General features: G+C 41.2%; 1 protein-coding gene across 2 annotated transcripts in view; it reads left to right on the plus strand.

Annotated features, from left to right (window-relative positions):
* The window catches only part of TRPC4AP (transient receptor potential cation channel subfamily C member 4 associated protein), a 38,347-nt gene that overhangs the window by 5,120 nt on the left and 15,037 nt on the right, over positions 1-18,190 (plus strand). Inside the window, exons 2-9 of one of the 2 annotated variants that reach the window (XM_075768987.1) lie at positions 5,412-5,540; positions 5,801-5,917; positions 8,812-8,869; positions 9,873-9,928; positions 11,272-11,400; positions 12,536-12,737; positions 15,409-15,597; positions 17,248-17,390. In XM_075768987.1, coding sequence (XP_075625102.1) covers positions 5,412-5,540; positions 5,801-5,917; positions 8,812-8,869; positions 9,873-9,928; positions 11,272-11,400; positions 12,536-12,737; positions 15,409-15,597; positions 17,248-17,390 — 1,023 coding nt within the window. Of the gene's footprint in view, positions 1-5,411; positions 5,541-5,800; positions 5,918-7,532; positions 7,646-8,811; positions 8,870-9,872; positions 9,929-11,271; positions 11,401-12,535; positions 12,738-15,408; positions 15,598-17,247; positions 17,391-18,190 lie in introns of those variants that run through there. The other variant, XM_075768988.1, reaches the window with a different exon arrangement.

The following is an 18,190-nucleotide window of genomic DNA, read 5'->3' on the forward strand; positions in this document are numbered from 1 at the left end:
ATTAAATATTTAATTGCACAAATATTAGTCTCCTGGTTTTTTAAAGGTATGGCCTAAAAGGTTTGAAGGAAATGGTATGGAAAGGCTTCGATTTTATTAAAAATATGTAAAGATCATGTGCTTGCATCTGTTTCTTGAGATCCATAATAATCTTCCTCTTTTTCCTCTTAAACTTTCAGAACATTTGAATATATACTTCAGAAGGGTTCATGGAAAATACTGGGAATGGAAATTCTGCTTTCTTTCAAAGCATTTCCAATCTTAGCTTAATGCGTGATTGCAACAAAAAATTGAATTAAGAAAAATTACAACAGATGTGTCATAGCTGTAAAGTCTATCACAGCATGAATCCTTCAGTGCTGTAAAGGATGCTTGGGCACCTGAGTCACGGTTTTTGCTTTTTGAAAGAACGCAGAAAACGCCCTCCTGTAGTGAGCGTTCAGCAAGCCAGTGAAACATTTGAAAGATAAAATGTGAAATAGAGATGCAGTTTTATTAAAAACTGTTACCTCTGCTCTGGAGAGCAAAGGGGAGGATTAGCTCATGGTATTTCTGCTCCTGTCGTGGTCAGGGGCCTCCAGTTCATCAGGAGCTATGGGAAGACGTGGCGATGTGTCACTGACCACAGCTTAGCAGAGCGGTGGAGACAAGGTTAGGAAATAAAAGCTTACTTTGTAGGGCAATGAAAATTGTCACAATGCAGGAGCACAAATGGAAAGGAAAATCGTCACTGGAAGGGGATGGGATTTTGAAGCAATCATAACTACAGGAGATCTCGGACCAGTAACAAATGTTTTAGCGGTGCTCGTAGCGTGGTTCTGACCACAGGCACAAAGCAGTCAGGACGATAAGCCACTTCGGTCAGCAAGGCTGTGCCTGGAGGATCGCAGCCATGGGTAGGAACATCGATAGCAAATGCTGTAGCAAAGTGGAGGGGGAGAAAGGAAAGGGCACCTAAACTGATCAAGGGATGGATTTAGGTAAATATTAACGTATAACTTAATATAACTTGATGAAGATTTAGATATTATTCATAATTATTGACAATTATGCTAATGAATGCTGAGGCATTTTAAAAGGATTTATAGCACAGGAGGATTAGAAAGAAATATTTAAATTTGTGTGTAGTGTCTTTGTTCAGCCCTTTGTATACTTTCCAGAAAAAATATGCACAAAAGTTGTTTAAAGTCTGTAGTGGGAAAGTATTTCTATGGTAGTTATCAGTCTTTGGAGTAATCTCCTGGGCTCCAGTCCTTTGGGAGACTTTGAAGAGAGAACCACTTGGTGTACTCTACCTTGCAGTCATGGATGGGCTTGATGACGCTTTTTTAACTCAAATCCTCTTGAAAGTCTTTGCCCTTCCAGCAAAACCGCACTGCCATGGCTTCAGCAGCTCAGCTGGAGGAGGGGGAGATGGCTGGTGCAGGTGAACAGCATTCAGTGAACTGCCAGTGTAAAACTGGCACAGTACAGACTGCTTTGGGCTATGACGTCATCTGGGAGCTCTGTGCCTGGGCTTGAGCTAGTGCATGCCGCCTTGTTTCAGAGGCCTGCCTGGAACAGAACCGCTTCTGGAGAGCCACAACGTGCCATTCCCCAGATTTTTCGGTTTGTGATTCAAAACTTGGATGTGTTATGGCAAACTTCTGAGAAATGGCTGTGTGGACTCTTGGTGCTTGCACCAGTTTGGTTTACGGTACCTGGGTCGTAGGGAAGTTTTGATGCTGGTTCTTTTACTTTCCCAGTAATTGGTACTTACTCTGTTGTCTTCTAATGCCAGTACGGCATGATGGTTCAGAACCCCTGTTGGTTAGGTAGGCCCTTTCTTTTAATTGATGCCATTTCCAGCTGCGATTCTGCAACCTCCCCATCTTGCTAGATAGTATCTAACTTCTCAAGCTGTGTATGCAATATTTCAGAGATTTTATCCAGAGCTATTAAGTGAATAAAGAAAATCTCTGAGAAATCATTGTTGGTTTGGGCTTATCCTGCTTGGATGAGACCAAAAAAATGCTGGAGAGGGAAAGGGCCCCGAAAGACCCAGTACTGATTTTGATGACTATTCAGTAATGTCTGCCCAAAAAGAGCAAGAAGGAAACATACTTTGCTTATAAACGAAAACCATTGACTAGCTGCTATTACAGAAGTCATGAGATGCAGTTTTTAACCAAAATGCTTGTAAAGAGAGACAGCTCCATACAACCTAATTGAATTTTAATCCCTCCACAGAATCCAAAATCTTTGCGTTGGCAAATACCGCCCTGCCACAATGGAAATATTCAGAGCCAGGGTAGCCTCATAAATACAGAATAGGGACCACAAGCTAGAGCTTGTAACAACACCGAAGTCATGCATTAAATCAAGAGAAAGAAAAACTTTTTTTTTTTCTTGAAAGCCATTAAAAGAAGATGAGAGCAAGGAAACATTTGCTTCATTCTTTCAGAATTTCAGTTCTGAAAGTTTTCTGCAGATCAGCACAAGTGACTGCCTCTCAGAGTCCGGGACAGGCAGAGGAAGACCTACTAGTACAGAAATGAGAATGGAGGTGGATCCTGCCCCAAATCAAGATGCATACGTGTGATTAACAAATACAATATTAAGTCCAAGACAAGGTTTTAGCATTGTTTAAGGGCTTTTGGCCTTTTCTGAGAGCACTTGAATGCTGAATTCTGCACTTTGCTACTGGAACTGAGATTGCACGTCATCATTGCCTGTGGTATCTTCCACCTCAGCTGGAGCGGGAGAGTTGGATTCTTTCCCTGGCATTTTGCTGCATGTTCTTTGGGCTTTACCCAGCAATTAACCCAGTTCCTCCCGCCTCTTATGAGGTTGTGCACTCCTCCCACACCTGAGATCGGGTAGTGGTAAAGCTCCTCTTGTGCGCTCTGTGCCGGCTATTACAAGGAGAAATGGAAACTTCTGACTTCAAAGGAGCTGACCCATTACTCACAGTCCAGATGATGAGAAGCCATTTTGACTTTCTGGTTCTGCCCTGCCTTTTCTTGTGTGAGTGGCCTCCTCAGAAGGAACTCTGCATCGTTCTCTAGCAGTGCTGGTTGATTACTCTTATTCAGAAGTCAGAAAGCAGCAAAAAGTTAAAAACTGAAGAGAGTTTTATGTCCCAGGTTCGCTCGTGCTGCTTCAATCACCCCTTGTAGCAAGAAAACCTGATACTTTAAGAGCCTTGGAATTCCCAATTATGTACAAATTTGGGTATTTCATCAGGAAAAGAACCCTAAATATCTGGGAAGCTTAGAAGAAGGGCAAGGACCCAGAGCAGCTAACATTGACAGTCTGATTTTTTTCATGTGCTTGCATCAGTTTTCTAGTCTTCCTATGTGCTAACAAGCAGAGAAAAGGGTTAAATTCTCAGTCAGAAATTGGAGCATATTTGCATATAATTGTCTAATCAGGAATTGAATGGCCCTTTGGCATTGTACACCGAGGTATATCTGAGAAGGATGTCTTGGCTGAAACAATAAGCAGCAAGATTTCCTGGCTGTTAATATTAACAATGAACATTTAGGCAGGCTGGAGGGAAGCAATGCAAGTTAACCACAGAAAGGTTTGGGGAGTGACTTAGGCAGAATGAGCTTAGAGGTATAGGTCTAGGAGTAAAAGAAAATCCACAAATGTTGCATTGAGATGCTGGCCTGAGGATGGTGGGGTTTTTTATTTTTTTTTTTTTTATTTGGAGGGCTGGATTGAGAGCAGCCCTGAGGAGAAGGACTTGAGGGACAAGAACCTCAACATGACCCAGCAACATGCGCTGGCAGCCCAGAAAGCCACCCGTGTCCTGGGCTGCATCCCCAGCAGGTCGAGGGAGGGGATTCTGCCCTCTGCTCCGCTCTGGGGAGACCCTCTGCAGTACTGTGTCCAGCTCAGGGGTCCCCAGGACAAGAAGGACATGGAGCTGTTGGAGTGAGTCCAGAGGAGGCCACGAAGATGATGCGAGGGCTGGAGCACCTCTGCCATGGAGACAGGCTGAGAGAGTTGGGGTGGTTCAGCCTGGAGAAGAGAAGGCTGCGGGGAGACCTTAGAGCCCCTTCCAGTCCCTGCAGGGGCTCCAGGAAAGCTGGAGAGGGGCTGGTGACAAGGGCAGGGAGTGACAGGCCAAGGGGAATGGCCTGAAGCTGCAGGAGGGGAGATGGAGATGAGATATAAAGAAAAAATTATTCACTGTGGGGGTGGTGAGGCCCTGGCAGAGGTTGCCCCGAGAAGCTGTGGCTGCCCCTGGCTCCCTGGCAGTGTTCAAGGCCAGGTTGGATGGGGCTTTGGGCAACCTGGGCTAGTGGAGGGTGTCCCTGCCCATGGCAGGGGGTGGGACTGGACGGGCTTTGAGGTCCCTTCCAGCCCAAACCCTTCCATGATTCTATGATATAAAAATAACGTAAAACTAGCCAGAAATCCTGTTGCTATAACTATTGTTGTCTGTATTACTTTTCTGTACAAGATAAGTCCCTATTTCAGGGTTGGTCTGAATACCTCAGAAGTATCATTAAGGAAGGGGGTTAAATTTTGGTCAGCATTAACTGGATGGTGAACTTCAATGAAGAGCTTCTCCTTCATAGCATCTGCTGGCAGTAACCTGGAAGTGTTTGGTCTTCAAAACATCTTTTGTGGATTCTAAGCAGAATATTTAGTAGTCTTGTGCTGCTACTTCATTTTTTTTCAGGTGTAAAATATAGTAAAATTGGAGAAAGCCTGCACAAACAGAGTAGCAAATGCTAAGGTGTTCTATTTTGTGTTACAGCCTGCTTCCCGGAGGCTAATGCCAATGTTGTTCTCCTACTGATGTAGCTGTTAGTGTCCATTTATAACCAGCTCAAGACTACAGAGGAAACTTTCACTGTATCCTTGATACATTCTTCCGGAGCCTCCTTGTAAATCTCAGTGGCTTGGGTCATTGCTATGACCAATAATGGCTTCAGGGACTTAGCTGAGGAAATGCTCAAAACTAGGTGAATGTAACGAGTAATGAGCCTTTCCATCTTCAGTGTTCTCTCTGTGTTAGGCTAGTGTAATTTTTTACAGTGTCAAGGGCACCCATTTCCTTCTTCAGTGAACTGTCAGTTGGAGTTCTACTAATGGAATTATTTAGAGACTAATATGTTCCCATTTAAAAATGGTTGATCAATATGAAAATATGGAATGAGATTAAGTACTCTAAGTGATAACATCTGCTTTAAGCCCTGTCCTGCTTAAGATACTTTGGCCATCTGTAAAATTCTGCAGTTACCAGTCTTGGATAAATTACTCTATGGAAGGAGGTACTGCATTTTTTTAATGGTAGTCTCTACAGTAAACTATTTTTCTGTGATATTCTGATATTGATATTTTGGGGGGGTGATAAGGTGGTTTTCCTGGTTGTGAAGCATTGGACACATGGGAATTATATTCTTCCTTTGCAGATCACAGAGGCCTTGTTAAAGGAAAGAGATAAACAAGCAAAATGGAATGGGATTCCCTTACTGTTGCAAAAACTGTATGAACATAGCCACCCAAACAGTGATTTCTCCCAGTGCCAAAGCATCTTAAAGGTACTGTCTACACTGTTCTTTTTGGAAGCTAGGGATTATTTTGTTGTTGCTTTCTTTAAAGTCTACTGTGGTCATATTCTAAATAATTTTTGAAACTGTTTGCATGATAGTATCTGTGAATTGACTGGCAGATAAAAGCTGGGAATTCTTGTAATTGATTAGTCAGTAGATCACACAGATAGTTGGAGACAACTGTGTTTATACTGATGAACGGTTTTCTTTTTGAACTGGTTTTTTTTTGTTTTTTTAACTCCATGCAGGAAATTTCTCCGCTTCTTTCAATGGAAGCCATGGCATTTGTTACAGAAGATAGAAAAGCTGCTCAAGAGTCCACTTTCCCAAATACATACACATTTGACTTATTTGGAGGAGTCGATGTAAGTGTGTTTTTTCAACGTTATCTGAAGATTTCTGTATGATAGTTATACCACTGAGAAATCTGTAAGTGAGGTCTTCGAGACCTTTGAAGCATCTAAATGCAAGCTACAGAATGACTTTACCAGTTTGTTGTTAAGCATTAGAATTGTGTCTGTTTCCGTTAATCAAAATGTGAAAAGGGTGTATTTTCCGGGGTACTACATCATTAAAAGTGGGGTGCTTTTTCTTATATGATATAGAAGACCTGGCTGTTTTTTTCAGGTAGTCTGTTTTTAACTTAAAAAAAGGTGAGACCTCTAGGTTCTTAATGACAGCAGTTTCAAATGATTTCTAGTTGTGAGATTAAATGCTGCGGTTGGCACTAGAGCGCTGAGAATTTCATTTACCACCGAAGGGTACATGGTGGGTTTTTAAGCACACTAGTGCACTCTCTTAGCACGGTTGTCTCTTTTTATTGCTGGCGTGCAGTGCGGACTACTTCATCAATGGAAAAGTTTTTCAACAGAACTGCAAGGTTTCTGTAGACATTCTGGCAATTTATCTTTTTGTTTATTAGTTTTAATTCTATGTTATACAGATACCCAAGTTAACTCAATTTTATGGTGACAGACTCTGGGATCTTAGCTTTCCTTAGAAATGTATGATTAGTATTTTCCAGTGAACTAATTGACACTTTCTTCCTTTTTTTTTTTTATTATTTAATTTGGTCTAACTAAACAGTGTCTTTGCTACTTCTCTCGTTACATTTAGCATGCCTTTACTTAGGTAAAACTTGTATTAAAGTTATGTTGTTTGGAAATTAGCACTGGTTTAGGTGCTGGTATCCTGTCAACTGAGGACAAAAGTCTTCAGGTACCCAAGCAATTTAGAACATTGTATGAAAATGTTCTAAATTTCCCTCTTTTTTAAAGGGAAGTAAATGATGCTTTTTGTAGAAGTGCTTTTAACATGAGGATGCACAGAAAATGGCTTTACGTTTCATATTTAAATAAATGTGTTGGGGTTGGTTTTTGTTGGTTGGGTTTTGGTTTTTGTTTTTTTTTTTTCTTGGACTAGAGATGGTAACTATCAGATACACTGTAATTATCTGGTACTATGGCAAGAGATTTGGCTGATACAAGTGGGTTTAATCCGGTTAAAGGCAGTGGTAGAAGCCAGTGCGATGTGTTTTTGAAAAATCCTGCTCTAGGACTTGAAAGGAAAATAGTCTAATCTGCTGGTTCTGTCTATGCCATGTGCTGATTCTGTGTTGCAGTATTTCAAACTGCGAAGCACGAGTAACTTTGAAGGACGCTAAATTTGCAGTGTAGTCTGTATGCTATAACGTGTGATAGTATATTCCTTAAAATATTTTTGGATTCTGACAGCCTTTACATCAAGGAAGAACAAAAGCACATTTGTGCCTCCTCCCTTTATATGAATACATGTAAATACTACCCAAGAGTACAAACACATGAACTGATACATGATCCTCGTGGACTTTGGACCTGAACGCAACCCCATTCCAAGAAATAAGATCTCGTAACTCCCTTTCTGCTCCTCCTGCCTCTGGTGAGGCACCCTCTTACCTGTTCTCTTTCTGCCATTGGACTCTTGTGCTTCTTGCTGCATACTGTTGCAGTTTCAGTAGGATGGCTGAAGAAAGCCCTCTCCAAGGAGTGTCTCACACCACTGCAGTCCAGTCCCTGGAGTGTATGTGAGGAGCATACCAGTTCTGCAAGAATAAGGTGATAAATACATGGTGGGTTATAGTATTGACCAGGAAAAAAAAAAAAAACTAGCTGAAAAGGACCTCTGTGGCAAGGCAGGAGTGATCATGACTGCAGCCACCCTTAAGAGACAGACTTGTTGCTGTAGGTGTTGTTTCCCAGGAGAAGAGCAGGTGGCCTGCATCCCAAAGGCATAGGGATATCTTTGGATGCTTATTTTGGGTACCAAGCCTTGAGGTGTGCATTCTTCTCCTAAAACATGCGCCATTAGTATGAGCACTACATTACTGCTGCAGTCATTTTTCTCTACACTACTGATGCTACAGCTAGGTAGTTCATTAAAAGAAGTATACGGTTAAGTTGGGACAAATAGAGCAAGTTGTAAAATGTAAGTATATTGTCAGTTGGCGTGACTTCACAGGGTGATGCCTCCATTGCTCTAACAATTTTAAACAGAATTTTAAAACTAGGGGCTTTTTGCAATACTTCTTGTAGAAGTCATCAGTTCCTTCTAGTGGCTAAGTCATTTTTAAATAAATGCTATTTTTTAAAATGTGTTAAACCAGCGTTATAGGCTAGAACAACTAAAGATCAGTTCTTCATCTATCGGAACCGTAGTCCTAGTCTTGGAAAGCTGTTACATTCCTGAAATAGAAATGAGACAGCACTTCATATATCTGTAAATGTATATGTAAGTATATGTATACGGTGCGTGTAGACAAGCAATGGCTTGCTCTTTGTTGGTGAAATTAAAATCTGGAGCAACTAAGTTCTGGTATGTCTGGACCTGAAATGTATTTTGAAGCCCAGGAAGATACAGGGAGAGCCTCTGCAAAATTTGCATGTCTTTGCAGATTATTGCTAAAGATTCATTATTTTGGGAGATGTGTAATAGCCATCCTTGATGTTATCTGGATGCATGTGAAATTACGTTGTTCACAGACTCAAATTCTTTAAAACTTGCCAATGGGAGATTGTTTTATACAACTGTTATTATTTTTTCAGGGTAAATACAGTTATCTTTTGTCACTGTAATTTTGACACCAGTGGGGTTTTGATTGTAGAGCTTCCATTATTCACCTCTGTGACTTCAGCAGAGGCAGGACTAAGTTTGGATTTGTCACTGACAAATTAATTGGTTATTTGTATCCCAATGATTATTCCCTTAATTCTTGTTGTTACAGCTTTTAGTAGAAATCCTCATGAGACCAACTCTTATTACACAGAAAAAGAAACAGAAAAGTAAGTAAATAGGTGTTTTATCTTTTTTTCATTCTTGCCTTGTGTCCTTATTCAGACAGAAATTATTCTGTTTTTCTGTTAGTCTTTCCATACCAGCAATTTCCTGTTCCTAAGTAGATTGCAGTAAATCTGCAATCACTGGAAACTTATATTGTTAATGTGGCTATAGCTACAGTTAACGATTATTATTATTAAGCTACAAAACATTGTTTATGTAACAGGAGCTACAGAGATTGTGGAGATAATGTAAAGTATTTTGTTTTCCTGACCTAGTCACAGTGACAACTCGTTTCCAAATTGCTGTAAGGAAAACTTGTAGCTTCAGCACGACTTTCCTGCTGGAGCAGCTTTAGTTTAGTGTTTTCATTTCTCCTGTCTGTGATTCTGCTGGTTCCCTGAACCCTTCTGAGGAAAGGAAATGTCATGGTATACTCCATGCCCATCAGCCAGGGAACTTCAAAGGTGGAGTAACTTGAACTTGAGCTAGAGGCAGTTGTTGTATGTTTGTACTGAAAACATATTTTAAATATTAAAACGCTGGAGTAAATCAGATTGAAAGCTTTTCTATGAATTCCTGATGCTGCCTGGAGAAAACTGCATGAACTCTGCTTTTTTTTTCCCCGCCATGTTTAATAATTGGAGCTAATACGTGTTTCAGCAGCTTCTCATATTGACAAATTTTAAGTTGATCTATGATATTTTTCCTAAAATACTGTTTAAACGCCTTTCTTCTGTGCGTGACTAAGTGCACTAGACCACAAGTACATCTCTGTCTCTGGCCCTAGGCAGTGCTGATAGTACTTTTGGAAGAAAACATGTGAACGGGTCAGATACAGAGTGTTTCTTCCTCTGGTTTCTGTCCTCCAAGGCATTTGCACATACAATCTGAGCTAGCAGATAGCCTGAAATTCTTACCCATTTTGTAGCTATTCACGTCACCACTGTGGACATTAGCGTTCCTTGGCAACGTATAGCTAGTGAATGTCTGTTTTCTCCTTTGCAGTAAGCGATGACCTCATCAAGGACTGTTTAAGCATACTGTACAACACGTGTATATGTGTAAGTAGAACTGTGGAAGAGTCATTTTCTGCTGGTCATGTTTTACATGTGCCACTCGATAAGACAACGTGCAGAATCTTTTAAGCATAATTTAAATGTACTCTGAAACTTTTCATTAAAATTCCTTCAGTTAAATATAGGACCGCCCTGTATTTTGATGTGTTACTGAAATAATTTCTGTGTTAAAGGCCTATTGAAATAGCTTGCCATTAAAATTCTGAAGATAAAAGCACATGCCTCAGATTATGCACGCAGGGAACATCCTCAGGATTGTATACTTAATCACACATTTTATTATGTTATAACCTAGGCAACATTGTTTAACAAAAATTTTTTCAAAAAAGGCAGTTACTGGCTTGGAGCTCTTCCAAAGACAGCCACCTAATCTCGAGAGTTTGAGTGTTAATAGATCATGTTCTCACTGCTAAGTATCTGTGTACACGTGGGAGGAGGAAGAGAGGGAACGCTGTTCTGTTGACTTTCATGATTATTATTTTTTTAACTACAGGTAGCAACTTTTGCAAACTGTGGATAATGTAATATGCTAAGAAACAAGTTTGCAATTTATAGACTAGGTGCTGGTTTAATTCACTTTTGTATTACTGCACTCTCTTGAATGAGAAGTGTTCAGGATAACAGATACATTGTGTGGGCAGTATCAACTGTCCTTGTGGTTTGTGTGTAAATACTCAGGGAATATCTAAGCTAGTCTAGCTCTCTGAGCACTGGTAATATGTCAGTCATATGTAATAGACAGCTTTGTAAGCAGTAAGGATGTAGTTTTAAGTTACATTTAATTCCAGAAAAGACTGTCCGTGCTCTCAGTGGAGATCTCAGCATGAAAGCTGACCTTAATGAACTCGGGGATGAACCCCAGTTCGTGCTTTAGCATGACTTTTGGGTTCATCCCCGAGTTCATTAAGGCCAGTGCTTGGTTCTGGTTGCTCAGACTCTACGCAGCTGAGAGCAGTGCTGATGGTTTAGGAGGAATCTGTGGGCTCCATTTACATACCATAAAATGGAGCTGGTTACAGTTTGTATGTGAAAGGAGAGACGAGCCTCTCTGATGTATTTCTAGGCATGCAGTGTTTACTTTTGGTTCAGGCAAGTAAACAACTGCCTGGAGATAAAGCCTCTCATCCTGGAGCCTGTAGTTCTTGCAGGCGTCATGTTAACTTCAAACAGGGACTGGAGCTAGTTTTGGTCACCATGTTTCCTGGTTTCAGGAACAGCTGATTCAATAACACATGATCTGTAAAACTGTCCTGCATGTGCCTGTAACTTACAACTTCTCATGGTGGGTTCTGACTCTGGGTCTGCGTGTGCATCCTTCTGCTTTCTAGACGGAAGGAGTCACAAGGCGATTGGCAGAAAGAAATGATTTTGTCTTGTTCCTGTTTACATTGATGACAAACAAAAAGACATTCCTACAGACTGCAACGCTTATTGAAGATATCCTGGGAGTTAAAAAGGTTAGTTACTGGTTTCTTAAATTTATTTGTATGGCTTTTCGGGCTAGTAGAGGAAAGACAGCTGTTGCTTTGAAGCGTTGCTGAAGATAATCCTCTAAGCTTGCATTCTCACTTCTTGTAGCTTATTTGAAACCTGACTGTTTAGTGATCATTAACTTCAATCACATTTCATACAGAAGCTGAGTTATGCATATGGTATCATATGTGTAATGCTTTTGCATAACTTGCAGAGAATGATGGGGGATGAGTACCTAGCTGTCATTAAAGTACAACCAGTATTTCAAATAAAGAAAATGAACCTCATATAAATTCATTTTTCATCCTTGCCTTCTGATTACACATCAGATATTTTAGTAGTCTCTCTGACATCTGGAAGGCTTCCCATGCTTCTCTCTTACCTTGGGGTTTGTCACCTCTCTGACAAGTTGTAGGTGGAGGAAACAGGGCACTTAAGTCTTCTGCACAAACTACGTTTTTGAACTTGCTTGCCAGCATCATTACAGCTTAGTGCCCTGCTGTGATGCAAATAAAATATGAAATTTGTACGTTTTGTGAGGAAGGTCAGGATTCTGTAAATTGTTGCTGGGTTTTTTTTAGAGTAAAGTTGAGGATATGATACTTCCTGAGATAGGAAACAAGTTTAGTTTATCTGAACATAAATGCTTTTTTTTGCTGAAAACAGTTTCTTTTTATTAAAAATCTGTTGATGAAAAAGACTGAGAAAAATTATTGAGAAGTCAGTTCTCATCTGTGAGTTTGAAAGAAAATACAGAAGTGGAAAACAAAATTGAAGCTTTCTAATGCTTAAATGTAATTTGTGTGTTAAATTAGGTTGTGGGTTGGTGGGTTTTTTATTCTTAAAAAAAAAAAAGCCCACAAATTTTGTGTAAATTCTTAGTCTTTAAAATATGGATATCCATGCTTTTGGAATTGATAAACATAAGTGACACCAGTTGTAAATCACAACTGTTTTCAGACTGTTCAGTTGTCACTGCCTGCTTGCTTCTCTTTTACTCACATTGAAATAATACACGGATCTCGCCAGGGAAGAGCTGGAGCTGAAGCCTTCTGGCTGTGTCTGTGTTCCTTATTGAACATCATGTGCCACTTACTCAGTTGATGTTGCCTCCTCCAGGAAATGATACAACTGGATGATATTCCCAATCTTGCAAGCCTTGTGTCCAGTTTTGATCAGCAGCAGCTTGCAAACTTCTGCAGGATCCTTGCTGTCACAATTTCTGAACTTGACACAGGAAGTGATGACAAGCACACGCTTCTTGCCAAAAATGCTCAGCAGAAAAAAAACTTGGGTCCTTCTCGAGCTGAAATTAATCAAGGTAATTGTTAGGATGTGAACAAATGTGGAATAATCTCAACAATGTGTAAAGTTTCCCTCTTCTCAATGTCACATCTGTAGTGTATGTTTCTAGAGGATTCTGTAAACATTCTGTCTTTTATAAAGCATTCACCCTTATTCACTTTCCTCAAGCAGTTTCCTGGAAACAATCTTTTCTGTTAATGAAACTTACTTTGTAGCTTTCAGTTTCATATGGAGTTGGTAGTTAGGTGAGTTACTTTCTGTCATTTCAGCCCTCCCTGAACTGAGTGGCTTAAAATAATTGGGTTTGTTTTCTATCCCTCAGTCACTTCCACGACCTTACCTTTAGCAACTCTCAGTAATTCCATGTCCTCCTTAAAATAATGAATTCCTGAACTAAAGCTGCATGCAGCATGGTTGCTGTTAGAGCAGTTCCTTCTCTGATTTTATCTGACATTGTCCTGAGCAGGATGTCTGTCTTTATCAATAAAGAACGTGTGTTTAATATTCATCACATTGACCATCCTTACCACACCAGCCTTGGAAATCTGTGGGTCTAATTTCAGCTTTAACTTTGGGCACAGTGCAGGTTTCCGTATTTTGCTGAGTACTTCTCAGATACAGAAGTCTTGCCTAGAATGATGAGTATGAATTCAAGAGATTTAAAGTACTCTCAAATGTAGAATCTGCTGTTTTCAGCTCTTACTATGCTGAAAAGCTTCTGGGCTTCTGAAGCAGATGTTTGCGTAAGCCCATGCCAAACAGTTTTGGGAAGTGCAAAAAGGGGGTTTGGAGCTGGTTTTCCTGTCTTCTAATATCTTGTGTCAGCCATGAACAACAAAGCTTCATTTGTAACTGCTGCCATCTCTACAGCATCCAGCGAGAGCCGGATAGCATAGTACAGCAGGCAGAAGCTGAGAAGCTTTGAAGGGGGGTGTATTGTCTTCTGCTCTGTGATTGCCAGTGCTTGCTCGTAAAGAGCAATGGACTAGTATGTGTAGGTACAGAGTTTAATTTAAATTAGTTGAACTGAATAAGCTTGGATCCCGCTGAGCTGAACTTAGCCTAGCATGTGTTTAACTAATTGGGTTTTGTTTGCACAGTTAGAGACTGTATCTAAGACTGTAAAGCACATTCCATTTTAAAAATTTTATCTGGGAGGTTATTCTTTCAGAGATAGTACCAAGCGGGCAGAATCTCCTAACTTTTTTGTGTAGTGTTCGTGGCCAAATTCTTTGCCCTTTTCTACTTGCATATGTGCACTTGCAGCCTAGAAGGCCAACTGTGTCCTGGGCTGCATCCAAAGCAGTGTGACCACCGGGTCAAGGGAGGGGATTCTGCCCCTCTACTCCACTCTGGTGAGACCCCCCTGCAGTACTGCGTCCAGCTCGGGGGTCCCCAGGACAAGAAGGACATGGAGCTGTTGGAGCGAGTCCAGAGGAGGCCACGAAGATGATCTGAGGGCTGGAGCACCTCTGCTATGGAGACAGGCTGAGAGAGTTGGGCTTGTTCAGCCTGGAGAAGAGAAGGCTGCGGGGAGACCTTAGAGCCCCTTCCAGTCCCTGAAGGAGCTACAGGAAAGCTGGAGAGGGGCTGGTGACAAGGGCAGGGAGTGACAGGACAAGGGGAATGGCCTGAAGCTGCAGGAGGGGAGATGGAGATGAGATATAAAGAAAAAATTATTCGCTGTGAGGGTGGTGAGGCCCTGGCAGAGGTTGCCCTGAGAAGCTGTGGCTGCCCCTGGCTCCCTGGCAGTGTTCAAGGCCAGGTTGGATGGGGCTTTGGGCAACCTGGGTTAGTGGAGGGTGTCCCTGCCCATGGCAGGGGGCTTGGAACTAGGTGGGCATTAAGGTCCCTTCCAACCCAAACCAGTCTGTGATTCTATGATTTGCAAGTGTATTGTGAAGACTTAGCCATATATTTATCATAATCAGACCCTGTGAAAACATTAGGACAAAATGTTATCCTGTGAAAACTTTAGTAGGACAAAATGCAGCTTCTAGCACCTCCCCAAGCCCTCCAAACATTTTGCAGACGAGTGACTTCTGTCCTTGACCTGCTGTTTCTAAGGGTGCAGTTCCACAACAATTAAAACCCTCTGACTTGGAGCTACTGTCACGTGTTCCTCATCTGTTTTGCTTCATGATGAACTAATAACAGGAAACTAGTGCTTAAAAAGCTAACAAGTTTCCGCCTAGTTACTGAAGTGAGCTAGTTCAGTTTGCTATGAGACAAACACAGCAGGAGGTAAAATGAAGGAGGTGGCATCACACAGAGGAAAGGGGACGTGGAGCTGCCCCTTCCAAGGGGGCTGCTTTATTCTGCCAGCTTAATTTTTCAGCCAGATCAGTTCCTTGATACTGACTCACTGTGGACTAGAAAACTGGCAAAAGGGAATTGCCCAGAAACAAGCAGTTAAAGTAGGGTAGAACTAGTTTTTTTTCCAGTGTAAGTCCAACAGAAACCATTTTAACACTGATTGAATTGTACCTGGGATAGGTACGCTCTCTTCAGTCCTTAATAGGAGAGTGCACCAACTTCTTCCATCTTTGGATCTTGTTAACCAGATGGAATTTGTTTCTGTGTACTGTATTAGTAATGTAGATGTTTTGGTACCTTGTAGTATAGAGGATTTGTTGACCATTGTGTTGGTGATCTTAAATAATAATAAAATTATTTTTCTTTTTTAGCTACACTTTTGAATATTCCAGGCTTCATTGAGCGATTGTGCAAATTGGCAACGCGAAAGGTGTCTGAAACAACAGGTACTTCCAGCTTCCTCCAGGAGTTGGAAGAATGGTACACCTGGCTGGACAATGCACTAGTACTTGATGCACTGATGAGAGTGGCAAATGAAGAGGCAGAGCAGAGCAGTACAGGTATCAGCTTGCATTCCTCTAGCCTCCATTAGATGATGCATATCTTAATCTTCTTCAGTGTTTACCGTGTGCTGCTTTTCCTTTCGATTGCTATTGATTCCCTTTTTCTTGCATGAAAGACTGGTGTCCCCCCGTTTAGGTCTGACTCCCTTTTTGTTCTCACGTAGCACTGACTTTTGTTCATGAACTAGTTAGCAAAAGGAAATGTCCAAAGGACAAATGTGCCCTTTGCACGCCTAGATAACGCTGTATGTCCTCAGCACTGATCTCCCTTGGAGTGACAAAATTACACACATCTGAGGTAAGTGACTTTACTGACATTTTGCTGTGAAACTTAGGCTGATGGCTTTAGGTCCAAATAGGTCCAAATACTTCATACCAAGTAAGTGGTCCCTTCTGTAAAAAAGAAAGCAAAATTAAATAAGTTAATTGGAAAAAACAATTGTTCCCGAGTGAGCGTATACAACCTTAGGAAAATGCTTTGAAGCAAGCACCTGGTTTGTTTCTTCACCCTTCAATATTACAAAAATACAATGTATGTCTTGTAGAACTCAATTCTCACTCTGCTATTGAGTACTTTATCACAAAATTTTGATACCTAAATCTTTGCTTCGATGCTTCTTTGGAAGACTTTCTTCCTTATCCAGCTTCGTTAGTTTACCAGCAATGAATTATTAAAACTTCTGAAAATACACAAAAAACAAAATATGTCAGTGCTCCAGCAGCATATCGCACATACCTTTATGCACACCAACTTGGTGGAAACTGGAGAATGCTTGGTATTTGAAACAGAATTCGCAAGGTGATTTTGGAACATGTCCTGACCCACAACATCAGTTAGCAGGCAAACCTGGATGTACTTTCCCAGAATACTCTGTCTCCAGTGGCTTGTGGCTTCAGGACTTGTGTCTCAGAGGTGGTGTCTATGTTTTTTAGCCTTTGATGGTTTCCTTCCTTTGTGTGTTTGTCTAGTTACTGTTTCTTCACATGGGTTCAAAAAGCATTCACGCTATCCTGTGGCAGGGCAGTTCATCAGTTATGTACTGTGTAAAGAACTAACTCCTTTTTCAACTGCAACCTGAGTTTCACTATGTACTTAGTTACTTTCCCTGTGTCATTCATGATTTCTGTCACGTTTTCCACTTGCAATCGTGATGTGTTACGTCCAATTTCTGCCCTTAGCAGTATAGTTCTAGATAGGGCTATGAAAATTGTTTAACTGTGGCCTAAATGTACTGGTACTGAAGTATGAAATGAAAGTAGACTAACAGTTAAATGCTTCTGATAATCTCCCCCCTACTTTTATTCCTTTTCTGCCATGTCCTTTCTGGTGCAGTAGTCTATTAATTCATATAGATGATCCTACTTATTTTAGGTAGATAATGTCATTTTGCTTAGTATGGAAAAATTAAATAATTTTAAAAGAACCCTAATTTTCTGTCCTCTAAAGTTCCAGCTATATTTTTTCCTCTTCTGTAGCATCTAATTTAAATTGGTTATTTGTTGTATGTCACTATTTTTAGTTGAGAAGAAGATTCAAGGAGACGTGCTGGTCTTATATCTGCAGTGTTTCAGTGTAAAAGTAATAACTGTAACAAATATTTTCCCATTGAAGCTGCCTCAGGCTTACATCTTTGCCATCTTGTTCAGAGTCTTCGGATGAAAGTGGGTTGGCCAACACCTCAACGCGAACACAGCTTCCACAGTCCATGAAGATCATGCACGAGATTATGTATAAGCTGGAGGTGTTGTATGTTCTCTGCGTGCTGCTCATGGGGAGACAAAGGAATCAGGTGAGCGTTTGGAAACCACCACGCACGCAGAAGCTGGTATCTCTTTAAACCTGAGTGCTCGTTAATTAGGTCATGGACACAGAGACATGAAGGGCAAAGCTCAAGGCATAAAGCTGGGCAAATCCCATCATTGCAGCGATGCACCAACAAACAGGCAGTGTTTCGAACTGAAATGAGGCATCGGGCAGGGCTTGTCACAAGCTGTGCTGGTCAGTCTCTGCAGAGAGTCCTTTCAGGCCTCTCCCTTGGCTGCTTTCGCTTTTGGGGTGACTTGTGAATGGGTGATTTTTGCACTAGGTTTCCATGTCTCGGCTGAGTGAGTGTGGTGTTAAACTCTCAGCTGGGAAGATAACGCTTCAGTGCTGCCTGCACTAGGCGCTGCCTACAAATCCCACTCATCTGTTCCTCTTGTGCTTCTTGCTTTCAAAATGAAAAATAGTTTGTTCCCTGCCTCATATAGGCTTATGGAGAACCAGTCCCTGCAGCCTGGCTGCAGTTTGCTTTAAACTGGTCAAAAGCATATTGTGAAGGGTAAAGAACAGCAATCTGTTGGGGCAATTCTGACAGATTTCCAACCTTGGCAATCTGCTCAGCTCAGCAGAGCAGTTTGGAATAGTGGGGCATTTGAATGCCCTAGAGATGGAGGATCAAATTGTTTTGAGTTCTTGAAGGGCTGTTTTATTAGGCAAGAGTAGCTGGGTTGGGGGCTGCTGCTTGAGCACATTTATCGTGAGTATTCTGTTCTTTGCTCGTAACCTCCCACCAAATAGGAGGCACAAATACTCACCACAGACAGTCTC

Source organism: Balearica regulorum, chromosome 16, assembly GCF_011004875.1.
Source record: "Balearica regulorum gibbericeps isolate bBalReg1 chromosome 16, bBalReg1.pri, whole genome shotgun sequence".
Taxonomy (NCBI): Eukaryota; Metazoa; Chordata; class Aves; order Gruiformes; family Gruidae; genus Balearica; species Balearica regulorum.